Consider the following 14,272-nt stretch of genomic DNA (forward strand, 5'->3'; position numbering starts at 1 on the left):
CTAGTTAAGAGCCAATATGTTACTAATTTGCATGTTAATAAGCAACTAATTAATGGTGAATATGTTCCCCATACCAAAGTGTAACCATGTTTTTTTTTTTTTACTGGTGCACAAAATGGACCGTGCATGAACATCACCTTGTTCAAACAACAAAACCAAAACAGTGAATAAACTCACAACAAATTACACACCTGTAAATCAGTCTGACTTCTGCTGTTGCCGCATCCGTTAGGGAGAAGTTTTTATTCACACGATGAGTCGGATGTGTTTTGACCTCCGCCGAACCCCTAGGGTTCGATCGAACCCAGGTTAAGAACCACTGGAATAAAGGTTGTGAAACACACTTCGTTCATTTCCTGACCTGCAGAGGGCAGCAAAGCACAAGTGAGTAAAAGACAAGGGAGACACCATTCAAAACAAAGCCATGATATTTATTAATTGCTAAAGCACGGAATAAAAAACACATGTAACAAACATACCAGCTTTGTCTTCGTTAAATTAAAAAGTGTGTTAAAGACAGGTGTGTTGACATGATGAACACAGAAGAAACAATATCAGTGCAACACCATCAAATAAAAGATGACAGTAAAGTGCATGTTTGAGAAGAAGCCCTCATTTTGGAGTCGGACAAATATACACGAGCATAAAAAAACAAAACACAGTTTGTGTGCATGATCCAGTTGAAAGATCCAGTAGTTGACATGCAGACACGCACGCACACCTGCTACATGATTGGCACACGTGCTGCTGAGTCGTGAGGTCACATGGTGTTGTAAAGCAGCGTGGCAGCACGCGCTTTTCTCTCGCTCGCTTTCCTCGACCGTCTCGACATGTGGCCACGCCCCTGGGGACGCGAAGACGTAGCGCAGCCGTCTAGCTCCGCCCTCTCCGCTCCCGAACCAGGCGGGGAGTCATCGCGGGATGAAGGTGTGGCTTCGCGCCGGGCGTTCCGGGTCAGGACTTTCTGCTTCTTCCACGTGTCGTCCGAGTGAGTCGGCGACGTGGCGACGGAGTGGTGGGAGTGCGCCGAGGCGGTCCTGCCGCGCTGCCTCAGGTCAAGGTCGCTGAGGTCGGTGGCGGAAAGTTCCAAGCAGTCCAGTTTGGCCAAGGAGGCGGACCTCTTCATGAGGGAAGGCGGGGTCAGGCCCGCCTGGCGGATGCGAGCGTCCAGCTCCATGGCTCGCTGCCAACCGAGCGGCCGCAGGAAGATCTTCCCGTCTTCTTTCAGCCGCTGCAACATGTCCACGCCTGCGGGCGGCGCCACTGAGCACGGCGTCACCTCCACATCCATTGTGTCCCTCAGGGGGTGGGGCTTCCCCCGGTCTTGATCCTGATTGGCTGGCCTCTTCAGGCCGACGCCCTCGTGAAGGAACGCTTGCAGTTCTCTCAAGGTTTGTTGGATCCGCTCCAGCTCCCGGCCGCCATGAACCAGGCGGTTGTTGGCGTCGCAGTCGGGGCCGCAGCCTCCCTTCCTGTCATGTGACTCTTGGCCGTCGTCCGGGTCTGACTCTTGGACCGTGACGCCTTCTAGAAGGATTCTGGAGCGCTCACTTGATGAGTTGTGTGCAGGCGCTGGCAGGTTGTCTTCATCCTGAGACTCTTCAGCGCTTGCCTTTGTGGTGCGCTGAGGGACAGGAAGTGAGTACAATCGGACAGGAAGTTGTTCAAGGCAGGGGGATGGCAGCGGCGAGCGCTGCGATGCCGCCGCCGTCTCCATTTCCTGCCTCAGCTTCAACTCCAGCTGCTCGGTGGCCCGCCGCACCGAGCCCGCCGGCAAATCGCACGGCAGCATGGAGGGGGACTGCGGGTGCGTGGGAGGAGTCTCTCCGGTCTCCGCCTCCTCCTGAAGACTGGGCGACTTGGGCGACGGCGAGGACCCGGCGGGGGACGCCGCGGAAGTAGCTGTGTGGCTTATGGCTTCGATCTCAGTGACGATATGGCGGACGGATATGGCGTTGTCATGGAGAGGGAGGTGCGGGCTGATCTTGTCGTCGCTGTCGGACTGCGGGCGGAGGAGAGAAAGGACATGTCACATGACCTGCACTTTATGGAGAGCTTTTAGAAGTATCGTCATGTCACGACAACGTGTTAGCAGCCAACATTCCCCAACAGGGCTTCTACATTACTAATCATGGCCTCTATGGTGGAAAATAAACAATGTTTCTTACAAGTATTTTTATCACTGGAGGACAATTCATAGCTAAACATGCTACATTACACACTGTAGGAGGATAGAAAAAAGCATTGCTAACCGCTAAGCTAGAGCTCTTGAATTCAAAAAAAGGTGGATCGATACAAATATCGATAATAATGATACCAGGTAGAGCAGGAGTGTCAAACTCAAATACAGAGTGGGCCAAAATTTAAAACTGAACAAAGCCGCGGGCCGAGGTTGAACAAATTAACCTTTTAATAGGGACCCAAACAAGTTTTGCATTGAATATTGAACAAGCAAGGCTTATATAACTTTAGAGTGACATGCAAAATCGAGTTTCAAATAATAATAATAATTAAAAAATATCAATGACATATCAAATAAAATTTTAATAAATATTGAAGGCCTCTTTTCAGCAGCGGGGTTGAGGTGGTGATAGCGGGGGGGTGTATATTGTAGCGTCCCGGAAGAGTTAGTGCTGCAAGGCGTTCTGGGTATGTGTTCTGTTGTGTTACGGTGCGGATGTTCTCCCGAAATGTGTCATTCTTGTTTGGTGTGGGTTCACAGTGTGGCGCATATTTGTAACAGTGTTAAAGTTTTTTATACAGCCACCCTCAGTGTGACCTGTATGGCTGTTGACCAAATATGCCTTGCATTCACTTGTGTGTGTGTGTGTATAAGCCGCATATATTATATGACTGGGCCGGTACGCTGTTTGTATGGAGAAAAAGCGGACGTGGGGACAGGTTGTAGAGAACGCCAAAGGCAGTGCCTTTAAAGCCCACCCCAAATATTGTTGTCCCGGATGAAATTCGGGAGGGGCACTGAACTTCGGGAGTCCCCCGGGAAAATCGGGAGGGTTGGCAAGTAAGAGTATTAGCGGTGAATGCGGTGTTACAGTGGCGGGCCAGCTCTAAAGTTAATTTGATATTGCCTCAAGGGCCAAGTGAAATTACACGGCGGGCCAAATTTGGCCCGCGGGCCAGAGTTTGACACCCATGATGTAGAGTATCAGTAAAAGGTAGGGGTGTAACGGTACACAAACATTTCGGTTCGGTACGTACCTCGGTTTAGAGGTCACTGTTCGGTTCATTTTCGGTACAGTAAGAAAACAAAATATAAATTTCTTGGCTATTTACCAAATTTGTAAACAATGGCTTTATCCTTTTAACATTGGGAACACTATAATAATTCTGCCCACGTTAATCCACTTTAAACTGCCTCAAGTTGTTGCTTTGATTAAATAAAATGACAAAACCTTTCTTATACATATACAAAGTGCAACATTAAACAATTTCAAGTCAACTCATCATGCTTAATTTATTACAGCATTTGGGAAGCCTGTAGTTGACTTTTATTATGTAAATGTTATATTTTTTATCAACATGTGATAGCAGGGACCCTGCCATTCAAAACTAGGCTGCTACATTACTAATGATTAATGTAACTATAGCTGAAAAAATAGTACAATAGCAATAGGAGAGACTATTCATCCCTGAACACCATGGAGTTCAATGAAATAACAGACAGACAGGGCTTTGCTGCCCCTAACACGCACACACACACACACACACACACACACACACACACACACACACACACACACACACACACACACACACACACACACACACATGCACCGCAAAATGAGCTAACATTACGCTAGAAGCTAATTAGCCTTCACGTCAAGCCAGAACTGCGAGCGAACTGAGTTGCAGTTTAAGAATCTAGAAGGTCAATGGTCTCATAGTGATGTTTGTAATAGTTGTGACTGGGAGGTGTTTTTTTAATAATTTGGGGCGAGTACACGGTCCGCTGCTCCCCCGCTAAACGAATATCTGCTAGACGCTGGAGCATTGACTACATCGCTCTGAATACGCACTGCTAATTGGCTTTGTATGTAACCAATCAGATGGTTGTGTGGGTGGTACAATGCTCGCTGCTGACAGAGGCAGAAAGCAGAGCAGCTTGTGAAGACTTTTGCTTACAAACTCGTTCGGTACGCCTGTGTGCCGAACCGAAACCCCTGTACCGAAACGGTTCAAAAAAATACACGTACCGTTGCACCCCTAGTAAACGGTCAATACAACATTGATTAAACTCGATAGTTTACCATCCCAAAATTGATTTTTGTCAATTTTGTTTACAAAGTTAAAGATCAAGAACCAGTAGTAGTTTTTGCTTTGGTGTAACATTGTCACCCTATAGACTTTATCATACAAGTTGTATGTCATGAAAGATAATTTTTTGAATATTTGATATTGTTACAGCACCATCCTGCTTGTTTGTGTGATGAGATGTGATCGCTATCAACAGTCTCCAGCTGACTCCGTCAATGTTTTTAATTCGCCCATCTCTGTGCAGTTATTGGACTGACATTTTTAATACTTGGTGAAAAGATGGAACCAAATTCTCTTAGTGGACTATTTGGACCCTCTGTAAAAAAGTATCTCGAAGCATTCACTACTTTACTAAAAGACTCATTGTGCTAAATTTGAAGGCAACATCACTTCTTTGCCACACCTGCTGGATTAAAAATGTTCTGTAACTTCTCAAAGTGGAGAGAATTAGGCTGACATTGAACGGTTATTCCGTGAAACTTCAGAAAGTATGGGGTGCTTTCCTAAAATATATTAAAGAGACTGATCTCAAATTTAACCCTGATTAAAAAGTAACTGAAAGGTAGATAATTGATGAGCCTTTTGCCTGCCTTTGTGTATTGCTGCAGTGTGTTGGAGTGCAGTTGTCTATGGCTTCATGTCAATATTTGCCTGGACTTATTGGACTGATGAAGGGTTTTTTTTAGTGTGGGGGGAGTGAACACATTTACATTTATATGTGTTCACTGTTGATTGTATATGTCGAAAAAACTCAAACAGATGTTTAAAAAAAACAAAACACAAAACAGTAATACTAACTGAAGTTTCACCGTGGTTTATCAAATGCATTCACCTTATATTAATGTTTACCTTTTATGCATAAAATATGCTCAACTTAAAGTTTTCATCTGATAGGTGACAATTACAAAATGCACTCGATTGTTTTAGAGCAGGGGTCGGCAACCCAAAATGTTGAAAGAGACATATTGGACCAAAAATCCAAAAACAAATCTGTCCGGAGCCGCAAAAAATTAAAAGCCATATTACATACAGATAGTGTGTCATGAGATATAAACTGAATTAAGAGGTCTTAAGGGAAACTACATGAACTCAAATATAGCTACAAATGAGGCATAATGATGCAATATGTACATACAGCTAGCCTAAATAGCATGTTAGCATCGATTAGCTTGCAGTGACCAAATTTGTCTGATTAGCACTCCACCCAAGTCAATAACGTCAACAAAACTCACCTTTGTGCCTTCATGCACAACATTATAAGTTTGGTGGACAAAATGAGACGGAAAAAGAAGTGGCATAAAACACGTCCCAGAAAGTCGGAGAAAGTTATACATGTAAACAAACCACGGTGAGTTCAAGGACCGCCAAAATTAGTAGGACAAAACGGCGCTCGCCAAATACTCGAATCAATGAAGCATGTTTAATACAAACAGTGTGCTTTATAGCAATTAGGGAGGTTTGTGTCATGTTTGTCTTCCTACAGAAATCAAATTAAAACAAAAAGATATGTTTTTTCCCCCCCATCATATCAATTTTTCATATATTTTTGAAAAATCTCCAGAGAGCCACTAGGGCGGCGCTAAAGAGCCGTATGCGGCTCCAGAGTCGTGGGTTGCCGACCCCTGTTTTAGCGAATACAATTATTTGGCACTTATGTGACATGGGATAGTTATGCAAATTAGACAATGACGTCACCAAGACCCCTAACCACCACAACTCCGTGACAAAGACCCGTTTTGTGGAAGACAACAAAGCAACATGATGCATCACATTGTCATATTTACCTGACTTGTTCCTTGTCCGCTAACCTCCTCTTCTTCACTGTCCAGCGACGCGGTCCTCTGCTCGGGTGGTCTCTGTGTTCTATCCTCTTGGGCCAAGCCCAGGAACTTCTCCCTGGCGCTGTGGAAGTCAATGTTGTCCGAGCTGTGGCTCGACGAGCCGTCGGCTTCCCCGCGTCCGTCCGTGGCGCCGCTAGCCCGTAACTCGCTGGGGTTGTTGTTGTCGTCGCTGTGCGGCGGCGTTGTCAGGTGGACGCCGCTGACGGGGCTCGGCGGGCTGTTGTCGTCACGCGGCGTGTCCGGCGGCGACTGTTCTGACGTATCGGAGTCATGGGACATCATGGTGACGGGGGAAAGGTCGTCGGAGCTGCTCTGCTTCCGGAAGTGAAGAAGTAGTTCCGGTGCTTTATTCTCTGCGCCTGTGCTGTGAGCATGCTGCAGTTCGGGAGTTGAGGGCAGGATGCTGAGCGTGGGTGGGGGAGGAGGGACTTTGACAGCGATGACTGATGTTGCCGTGTCAGCGACACCCGACGACAGGAGGATTGCGTCACGCTCCGTACCGGGCACCTTCTCTACCGGGGAGTCGCAGGCACCGTTGCAGCGTGCGCGGAGGTCGGGGGTCGACTTTGCAGAGCCGTCGGGTTCAGAAGCCAGAGTTCGGAGCACGGCCACACCCAGGAAGTGATGCAAGGAGGGAGAGGAGGAGGAGTTGTTGTTGTTGCTCTGGGAGTGTGAGGAGGATTTACATAACGGTGCTGGTCGATCTGACAAGTCGCTGTCAGAGTGGGAGCGCCAGAGTTTATTATGCCTCTGTTTGCTGGGGGGGCACAAAGAAACCATGAATAAACACCCCTTTAACGATTACTAACAGGAACTTTGGTAAAAATCCCACCTGGCGAGCAGAATTCCCTGATATTCTTCAAGCTGTTTCATGAAGGAAGGGTTTGGTTTGGTGACAGCTCTTTTTTCTTTCACATACTCGAAGGCATCGTCCAGCGTCCAGCCGTACTCCTTCATGGCGTAGGCGATCACGGTGGAGGCAGAGCGGCTCACACCCATCTTACAGTGAACCAGACACTTGGCCCCGGCTTTCCTAGGAGAGGAGGAGTAGGATTGTGCTTTTAACCGCCAACAGGACAATGGGCATGTTTGTGTGTGTGTGTGTGTGTGTGTGTTTGTGTGTCTGCGCGCTGAGGCTTACTTGGCTTTAGTGATGAACTTGTAGGTTTCGTTCCAGTACTCCAGCAGGTTGGTTTCTTCTTCATCGTACACTCTTATGTTGTGGTACTCAAATGTTCCCGGAAAGAAGTTGTCTATTTCTCTGGTCACGTTCAGGATGTAGCGGACGCTACAGAGGAGATGAGAAGTTGACAATTATCAGGGCGGCAACTGGGGATGGGTTATGGAATTTGGTACTTTTATAGGGACTGACCGAACTCCATCAGTACTACCGGATATCGATTCATGTAAAACCAAATGGCGCCATGTTTCGGTACCTTTATTGCACTTGCATGCTTCTGGTTGAGCTTCTCTGTTAGCTTCCAATGCTGCTGCCGTTTCTTGCTAGGCGTATTCTCTTCTTGTGTGTTGTGTGACTGCAATAAGTTTGCTTTGGACTGACCAAAATGGCATAGGGTTGTACGGTACCGCGGTACTAATAAAGTACCGCGATACTAATAAAGTACCGCGATACTAATTAATTGAAATTGGTATATATTGCCTTTGAAAATACCGGTACCCGCTTTCATCCCGTGACTATATAGCCAAGGCGCATGATGTTGAGTGTGTCAAAACGCACACACTAAGTGCACACTAGCAATAACATCTTGGAGAAGAATGTCAAAAAATGACAATTGTATTGGTTAATAAAGAGGGTGCGTGAAGTGCAATAAAAGTGACACTTTAAACTGGGAGGCGCCGCTCTGTAAGTGTTACTTTAAAAACACGCCTCCCCAAACGTGGCGATTGGCGTTTGCACCTTTGCATTTAAATAAGCATTCAGATATGCACAAGAAGTTAGAGTGACAGGTAATGTTACACCTTTCCTGCTGTTCGGCTCCTGTGCAGACCGTAGTCAATTATTAAAAATAATATCTAATAACACATGATCACACATAAAAGTACTGAAAACTGGCACCCTGGTACCGTATCGGTTAAAATGTAAATTGATTAATCGATTAGAAAAAATCCTTATATTTGTATTCTGCTGCTTCAATGATTTGTTTACGCAGACATTTTTCTGGAAGACTGCCCCAATAGAGCGCACATGAGAGCTGCGCACCTATTGGTGATGTGGGTTTTTACCTTTTAGACCTTAGGGCCTAACTTGTCCACTACACTAACTAATCAAATACACCGGAAAAAAGGGAACAATAAAACATTTTTGTTGATATATTAGATTAATACCGGTACCGGCGAATATTCAAGGCTCCAACATTGGCTTAGTATTGGAAGCAAAAACGTTTGAATTGGCACACACCTAATATACAGTAAATTGGAGTTTTATTTGATCAAAGCTACAATACACTTGGGAAAGAAAGCACGGGTATTGATTGGCCTGGTTGCATCTTGTGCACTAGTGGATAAACACGGCCTTGGCACAGACTGTGTGTATAATTCAGCAAAATGGTGTGCTGCTTCCTAACTGTGGCGACAGATGTCTTACCCGCTGTTCTGCAGCTCATCCAGGTTGGAGGCGTTCCACTCTGAGCCCTGAAGACAACATAAGTCGGTCAGCGTGAGCGTACACTGACTATGTCAATCATCAACTGGAGGACAGTGGGTGCGAGGCTTGGTTAAAGAATAAAAAAATGCTGCTAGCGTTCCTACCAGGTAGACGTGTTCAAAGATCTCAGTGGGGCTGTCCATTTGTCCTAGGATGACAATCATTTCATTGTCTATGAACTCTTTGAACTCCCTCAGGTTGCACACCATCTGCATCTCCAGCTCTGTACGAATCTGGGAAAACAAAGTATGGTATGATATGTCTGTATGTTTGCACAGCACATCTGAGAAAGTCAAGTAATGTAAAGCATGTACAATTACTGCACCCTATTACTTTTGGGCACCCCTCTGTACATAAGAGTGGAGCTAGTCACATTGTCATGGTGTAAAATAAACACGAAGTCAATCAAAAGTGTGTCGTCTTTATGTACTCTATAGCAACACAAAGAAGGAATGTATTTGCTAACCTTGTGGACTGTATTCGTGCTTCTCTGTTAATATCAATGGCGGGATGCACGACCTTGCAAACATGAGGTCACAATATTTTTGTAAGTGGAAGCAGGCAATTATTCTGTGTGATCATTTTTTTTTCCTTTAAGTGCTTAGTTTTACAGTAACTTCATTGTGGAGATCATCAATAAACAACCTGAAATTGATTTTTCCATCTCTAATTTAAAAAAGACTGTTTATCCATCAGCCAAAACCAAATGCCAACATTCGGAGAGGCATAATAGTATATGTAAATAAACCAGAGGTGTACAAAGTGGACCCCAAGTTACTTTATAGTAATAAAATAAACCGCAACAATCAGAAAACACAGCAAAACCATATAAAAAGGTAACTCTGCTTGTACATCTCTGTGATGGACAATTCAACATATTTAAGAAGCGAAACGATAGTGTATGAACAACTGGACAAGATTTGATACGTTTTATGTACAATTCGTTCCCATGTTTAACATTTAATGATGGACATTTTTTTAACACCACAAAAGAACATGCACTCTTTGTGTCAGAGGATAAATAGTTAGGACTTTGGCACCAAGCACCCAGACTATATTAGAACAATGTAAGTCTATGAGCAAGAACTGATGAAAATACTTAAGTGACTGGCCAAACGTCTTCTAATATAAACGGAATAGTCAACTGATCCGTTAAATGCCCAGAGAACAACAATTACCATAGGCACACTCATACTCAAATATTAACATAAGCACATTCTCTAAAAGCGACATGCTTGCAGTATTTTAAATGTGTAAAATTTAATCAAAATTTGTCATTAGTTCTGTGTCCCCAGAACTAAGGACAAAAGACAAACAATAGAAACACACGTCAAATATCTGTACATGTATCTATTTTTAAACATGGACCAAAAAATCTTGCTGAATGAATGTTTGTTTGACGGTATGATATAAAAATGAGCAAATAAAATGTGTAAATAAAAAAAATCTTGTCCTTCAAGGGGAACTGCACTTTTTTTGGAATCCTTCACAATCTTTATGAAAGACATGACAACAGATGTATTTCATCTTAATGTATTCTAAATAGAAAATGTGACCAAAAGTCTGCTTGTGCTCTATTCTGCCGATAAAGCCCTTAAAAACATCCACACACCTTCATTTAGGTGTTATATACATGCTGTAAGTTTATATGTAATAAGCAACATGAAGGCACATATACATAACATTTAATATTTACGTATTTTGATCAATTTAAACATGATTTCTACTGACTGCAGACTTTATGAGAGCCTAAACACACAATAAAACATCTCTTACTGAGCAGAGTCTGCGATCATTAGGATGCTAGGATGTTCATATGTTCCCATTTAGGTGAAGAATGACTCCTAATCCTCACGCATAAAAGTGGGGTGGAGCAGAGCGTCTTTTCGTGTCGTTCTCGCCATTACCGGGTCTAAATTGGCAATCGAAGTGTACCAGCTTGTCGAAATACATTCTCATCCTTCTACTATCCAAGTGAAAGACATTATTTATGATCTACAGTAAAGTTTGACGTGCAAGAAAACGAAGAAGCAGCTGATTGCGTTAGCGCTCATAATAACAATATCACAAATACTTAGTTAATATTCAAGTCACAAATTTTAAATGGAGAATCTTTGGCGTTTTATGGAAGGAATAGAAGATCTCCCATTGGCTCGCTTTAAGCAGGATTTTTATTAACGAGTTAGAATGGATAAAATAAAAAACATTGTCATGTCTTTCATAATGATTGTGAACGATAGGCAAAATTCCCCAAAAGGGGCAGTTCCCATTTCAGTATAATCAATAAAAGTAAGTATCCAATGCACTTCAGAGCTGTTATGCATAGCTTACTAATTAAGTCAACTTGTCAGGTTTTCAGATGTCATTTTATGAGGGTTATGAGCACACACTGATTCCGGAGGTCTAAAATTAAATAATTATATTACAGGCATACCTTGGACAGCTATTTAGGGACCATTGTAAACTAGACCTGACACGCACAGGCACAGTAGAGAGTGGTTAGCGGGACTTGAATGGGAAGTGCGTGTGTGTGTGAATCACCAGGGTTGTTGTTGCCGCTCTCCACAAATATGAAAATAAAGTATTCACTCTGCAAGGCAAAACTGATGTCTTTTCCAAGAGTCAAGTCAGTGACGTCACAGATGCCCGCTGGTGGGTGTTGACGGATGGCGAAACTCAGACATGGAAATGCTAAATAAGCATTTAGCGCGCAGCCGTGCATATTGCAGGGTTTCCCACACATTCATTTATTTGTGGCGGCCCGCAAAGAAAATTACGGCCGCCACAAATTGACTCGCTGGCCCCCTTCATAAAAGCAATGGGACTGTCTGTGAATGGCGCTTGTAGTTACATATTATATAAATATGTAAATATTATATAAATATGTACATAAAGTGTTGTAATTATATTCCAACTCCGCGTTCTTCTTTGTGATCGCCGCCGCCGACGCTGCCCCCCCGACCACACCACCACAAATAGATGCCTGACCCGTGGGAAACACTGTATTGCGTTGTTCTTAAAGACAAAAAAAAAATGCCCCCTGATTTTTAGTTTTACACGATACCCGTTCTATGGTTTTACACTCAATCTAAAGATTCACAAATGATTCTTTTCAATTGAAGTGGTTGTCAAATCGTATATCCGGTCGCATCAGTTTGTCGGCCACAACCCTCTTCATAGCACAGATTTATCTTCATGTATACTTAGAACTTTTTTTGCCCTTTTAAATAAATCATAGTTATATAGTTAATTATGCAAATTATAAAATAAAGTCAATCAATCAATCAATCAAAAATTTAGTCATAGAGCCTTTACTCACAAATGTCTCATCCTTCGTTCAGATCCCACATCAGGGCAAGAAAAAAAAAAACTCAAACCAATGGGAACAACAATAAACCTGGTAAGAGACCGCATACCTTTACTAACACAGTCTATAAGGCAGCGGATAATTTATGGCCTTTTCTTCGTTGACGGCAATAATAAAATGTAATTTTTTTTTTTAAAAACCTACTAGCAAAAAACACTGACAGGGTATTTTATTGTTTGCGCTATGGCACCACCTTTTGGACAAATTCGCTCACTGTAGGTGCTGCAGCGTCCTTTCATTCATTGGTAGTGCCATTCAGTCTTCCAGCCGTCCATAGCGTTTTTACTCATATGGATTCTTCATTTATCACTCCAAGTAACGTTTGTCAAAGTCAAAGTTTATTTGTAGAGCCCTTAATCACAAGCGTCTCAAAGAGCTGCCCAAGCCACAACGACATCCCACATCAGGGCAAGAAATAAAATCAACCCAATGGGCGTAATGAGAAACCTTGGAGACCGCAGATGTGGGGCCTCTTCACCAAAATGTCACTGTGGAGTTATTGAATCTGTTTAGCTGATTAGAGAGCTAGCCACCGCAGCTAGTTGGTCCGTGACGATTACTTCTGTTTTGTTTAATCAGCCGTTTTACTGCTGTGCAACAGGCATCATTTGGAAACATTTGAGGTATGTAACATTTACAGAATTGTCTTTAAATAACTCATGGCCCAACCTTTATATCTGCATTTATAAATGGTTGATTTATATAGACTAGTAAGGTAAAGTGTTGTTCCTGACAACACTTTACCTTACTAGCCTATAGAAATCAACCATTTATAAATACACGTCAGCAGGCTAAATGAACCACTTCAACGTATTTACAGTATCTGCGGCTTATAGTCTGGTGCGGCTAAAATATGGAACAATGTTTTTTGCTTTTAAAATTCAGTGGGTGCGGCTTATAAACGCGTTATAGTTCATAAAATACGGTAGATTGGCAATCTGTGAGAAACACTGTCCTTTATAAAAATAATCATGACATCCTCCCAAAGTCAACCACATCCTAGTGGGCATGCAAGCTGGATTGGAGTCGATTCTACCAACGCGCATGGTGCTGAGCTGAAGAGAACTGTACTGGGAGGTGAAACCATGACTATTTAAGAATAGAACAAATGTTTGCTTCTCACCTCCTTGCAGGTCACGTTCTCCAAGTCCTTTTGCATCATAATCTCTCTGAGGCGCATCTTGATCAGTCTTTCCGTGCGCTCCCTCTCTGTGGGTCTGTGTCGGAACACACACATGAAAACAGCTTTTACAAACACACACGATCACTCTCTTTAGCGTCAATAGGTTTGGGGCGACAGTCAAATCAATTGACCAAACGATACATGAAAATGAACTTGATAACTTTTCCCAGAATCAATAATTTGCTATATCCATGTTTTTATCTTTGTTGATCCTTTCCATTCAGAGTGCAAGGGGGTTCACTCACATTATTATCTTTTTAGGTTATGAATAAAATTTGTCTTTAATTTGGTTTCTAAATAATGCTGACAATATTGTTTTTCAGCAATTATTTGTGGGACAATATAATCCAGAACATTTTTTTTAAATCACCACAGGCCAATAAATCAGACAAAAGAAAGAATGACAAACGCCTAGACGTCCTGGAAAGGGCATTTTATTTTTTCTTCATTGACTTATAAGAGTGCAAATGAGTTACTGTATCCACAAAAGAATCACTGCTTTGTCTAATTCTTCAAAACTAGAGTGGGAAGAGAAAATCTGAGAATGGCCAATGAGTGATCCTCCACAACAAGGTTCCCTTGTAGAACATGTATTGGACCATTTTAGCCTGTGGTTAGTCAAACACGTAGCCTAATTACCATTATACCGTGCGTTAATGTTCCAATTGCACACAAACACATCTATTATAGCTTAAAGAGTATGCCAAACTGAAGAGAGTACAGTAGAAATATTTTGAAATTTCTTGTTCTTGACCTCTGCAGAGCGCTTCCTTAGGCTATTTGGCCACCACATCCAGCCACCGTTACATCCTTTAACAGGTCCTGGTATTCCTGAGGGTCGGACCACTAAAGCCAAAAAGCTGACTTGTATAACGTAATTTTTATAATATACGACTACACGATGAATGTTTCAGATGAGCAACTAAAAACACTAGTGAGTC

The 14,272-nt window shown here is 43.0% G+C and overlaps 1 protein-coding gene across 2 annotated transcripts in view; it reads right to left on the reverse strand.

Annotated features, from left to right (window-relative positions):
• Positions 1–410: 410 nt before the first annotated feature.
• The window catches only part of LOC133564591 (protein phosphatase Slingshot homolog 2-like), a 62,357-nt gene continuing 48,495 nt past the window's right edge, over positions 411–14,272 (reverse strand). For both annotated transcript variants that reach the window (XM_061918990.1, XM_061918989.1), the window contains 7 exons: positions 13,272–13,365; positions 8,886–9,014; positions 8,722–8,768; positions 7,258–7,404; positions 6,949–7,149; positions 6,060–6,873; positions 411–2,002 (listed from right to left, as the gene is read on the reverse strand). In XM_061918990.1, coding sequence (XP_061774974.1) covers positions 761–2,002; positions 6,060–6,873; positions 6,949–7,149; positions 7,258–7,404; positions 8,722–8,768; positions 8,886–9,014; positions 13,272–13,365 — 2,674 coding nt within the window. In that variant the 3' untranslated portion in view covers positions 411–760. The remainder of the gene's footprint in view (positions 2,003–6,059; positions 6,874–6,948; positions 7,150–7,257; positions 7,405–8,721; positions 8,769–8,885; positions 9,015–13,271; positions 13,366–14,272) is intronic.

Source organism: Nerophis ophidion, linkage group LG13 (assembly GCF_033978795.1).
Source record: "Nerophis ophidion isolate RoL-2023_Sa linkage group LG13, RoL_Noph_v1.0, whole genome shotgun sequence".
NCBI classification, from domain to species: domain Eukaryota; kingdom Metazoa; phylum Chordata; class Actinopteri; order Syngnathiformes; family Syngnathidae; genus Nerophis; species Nerophis ophidion.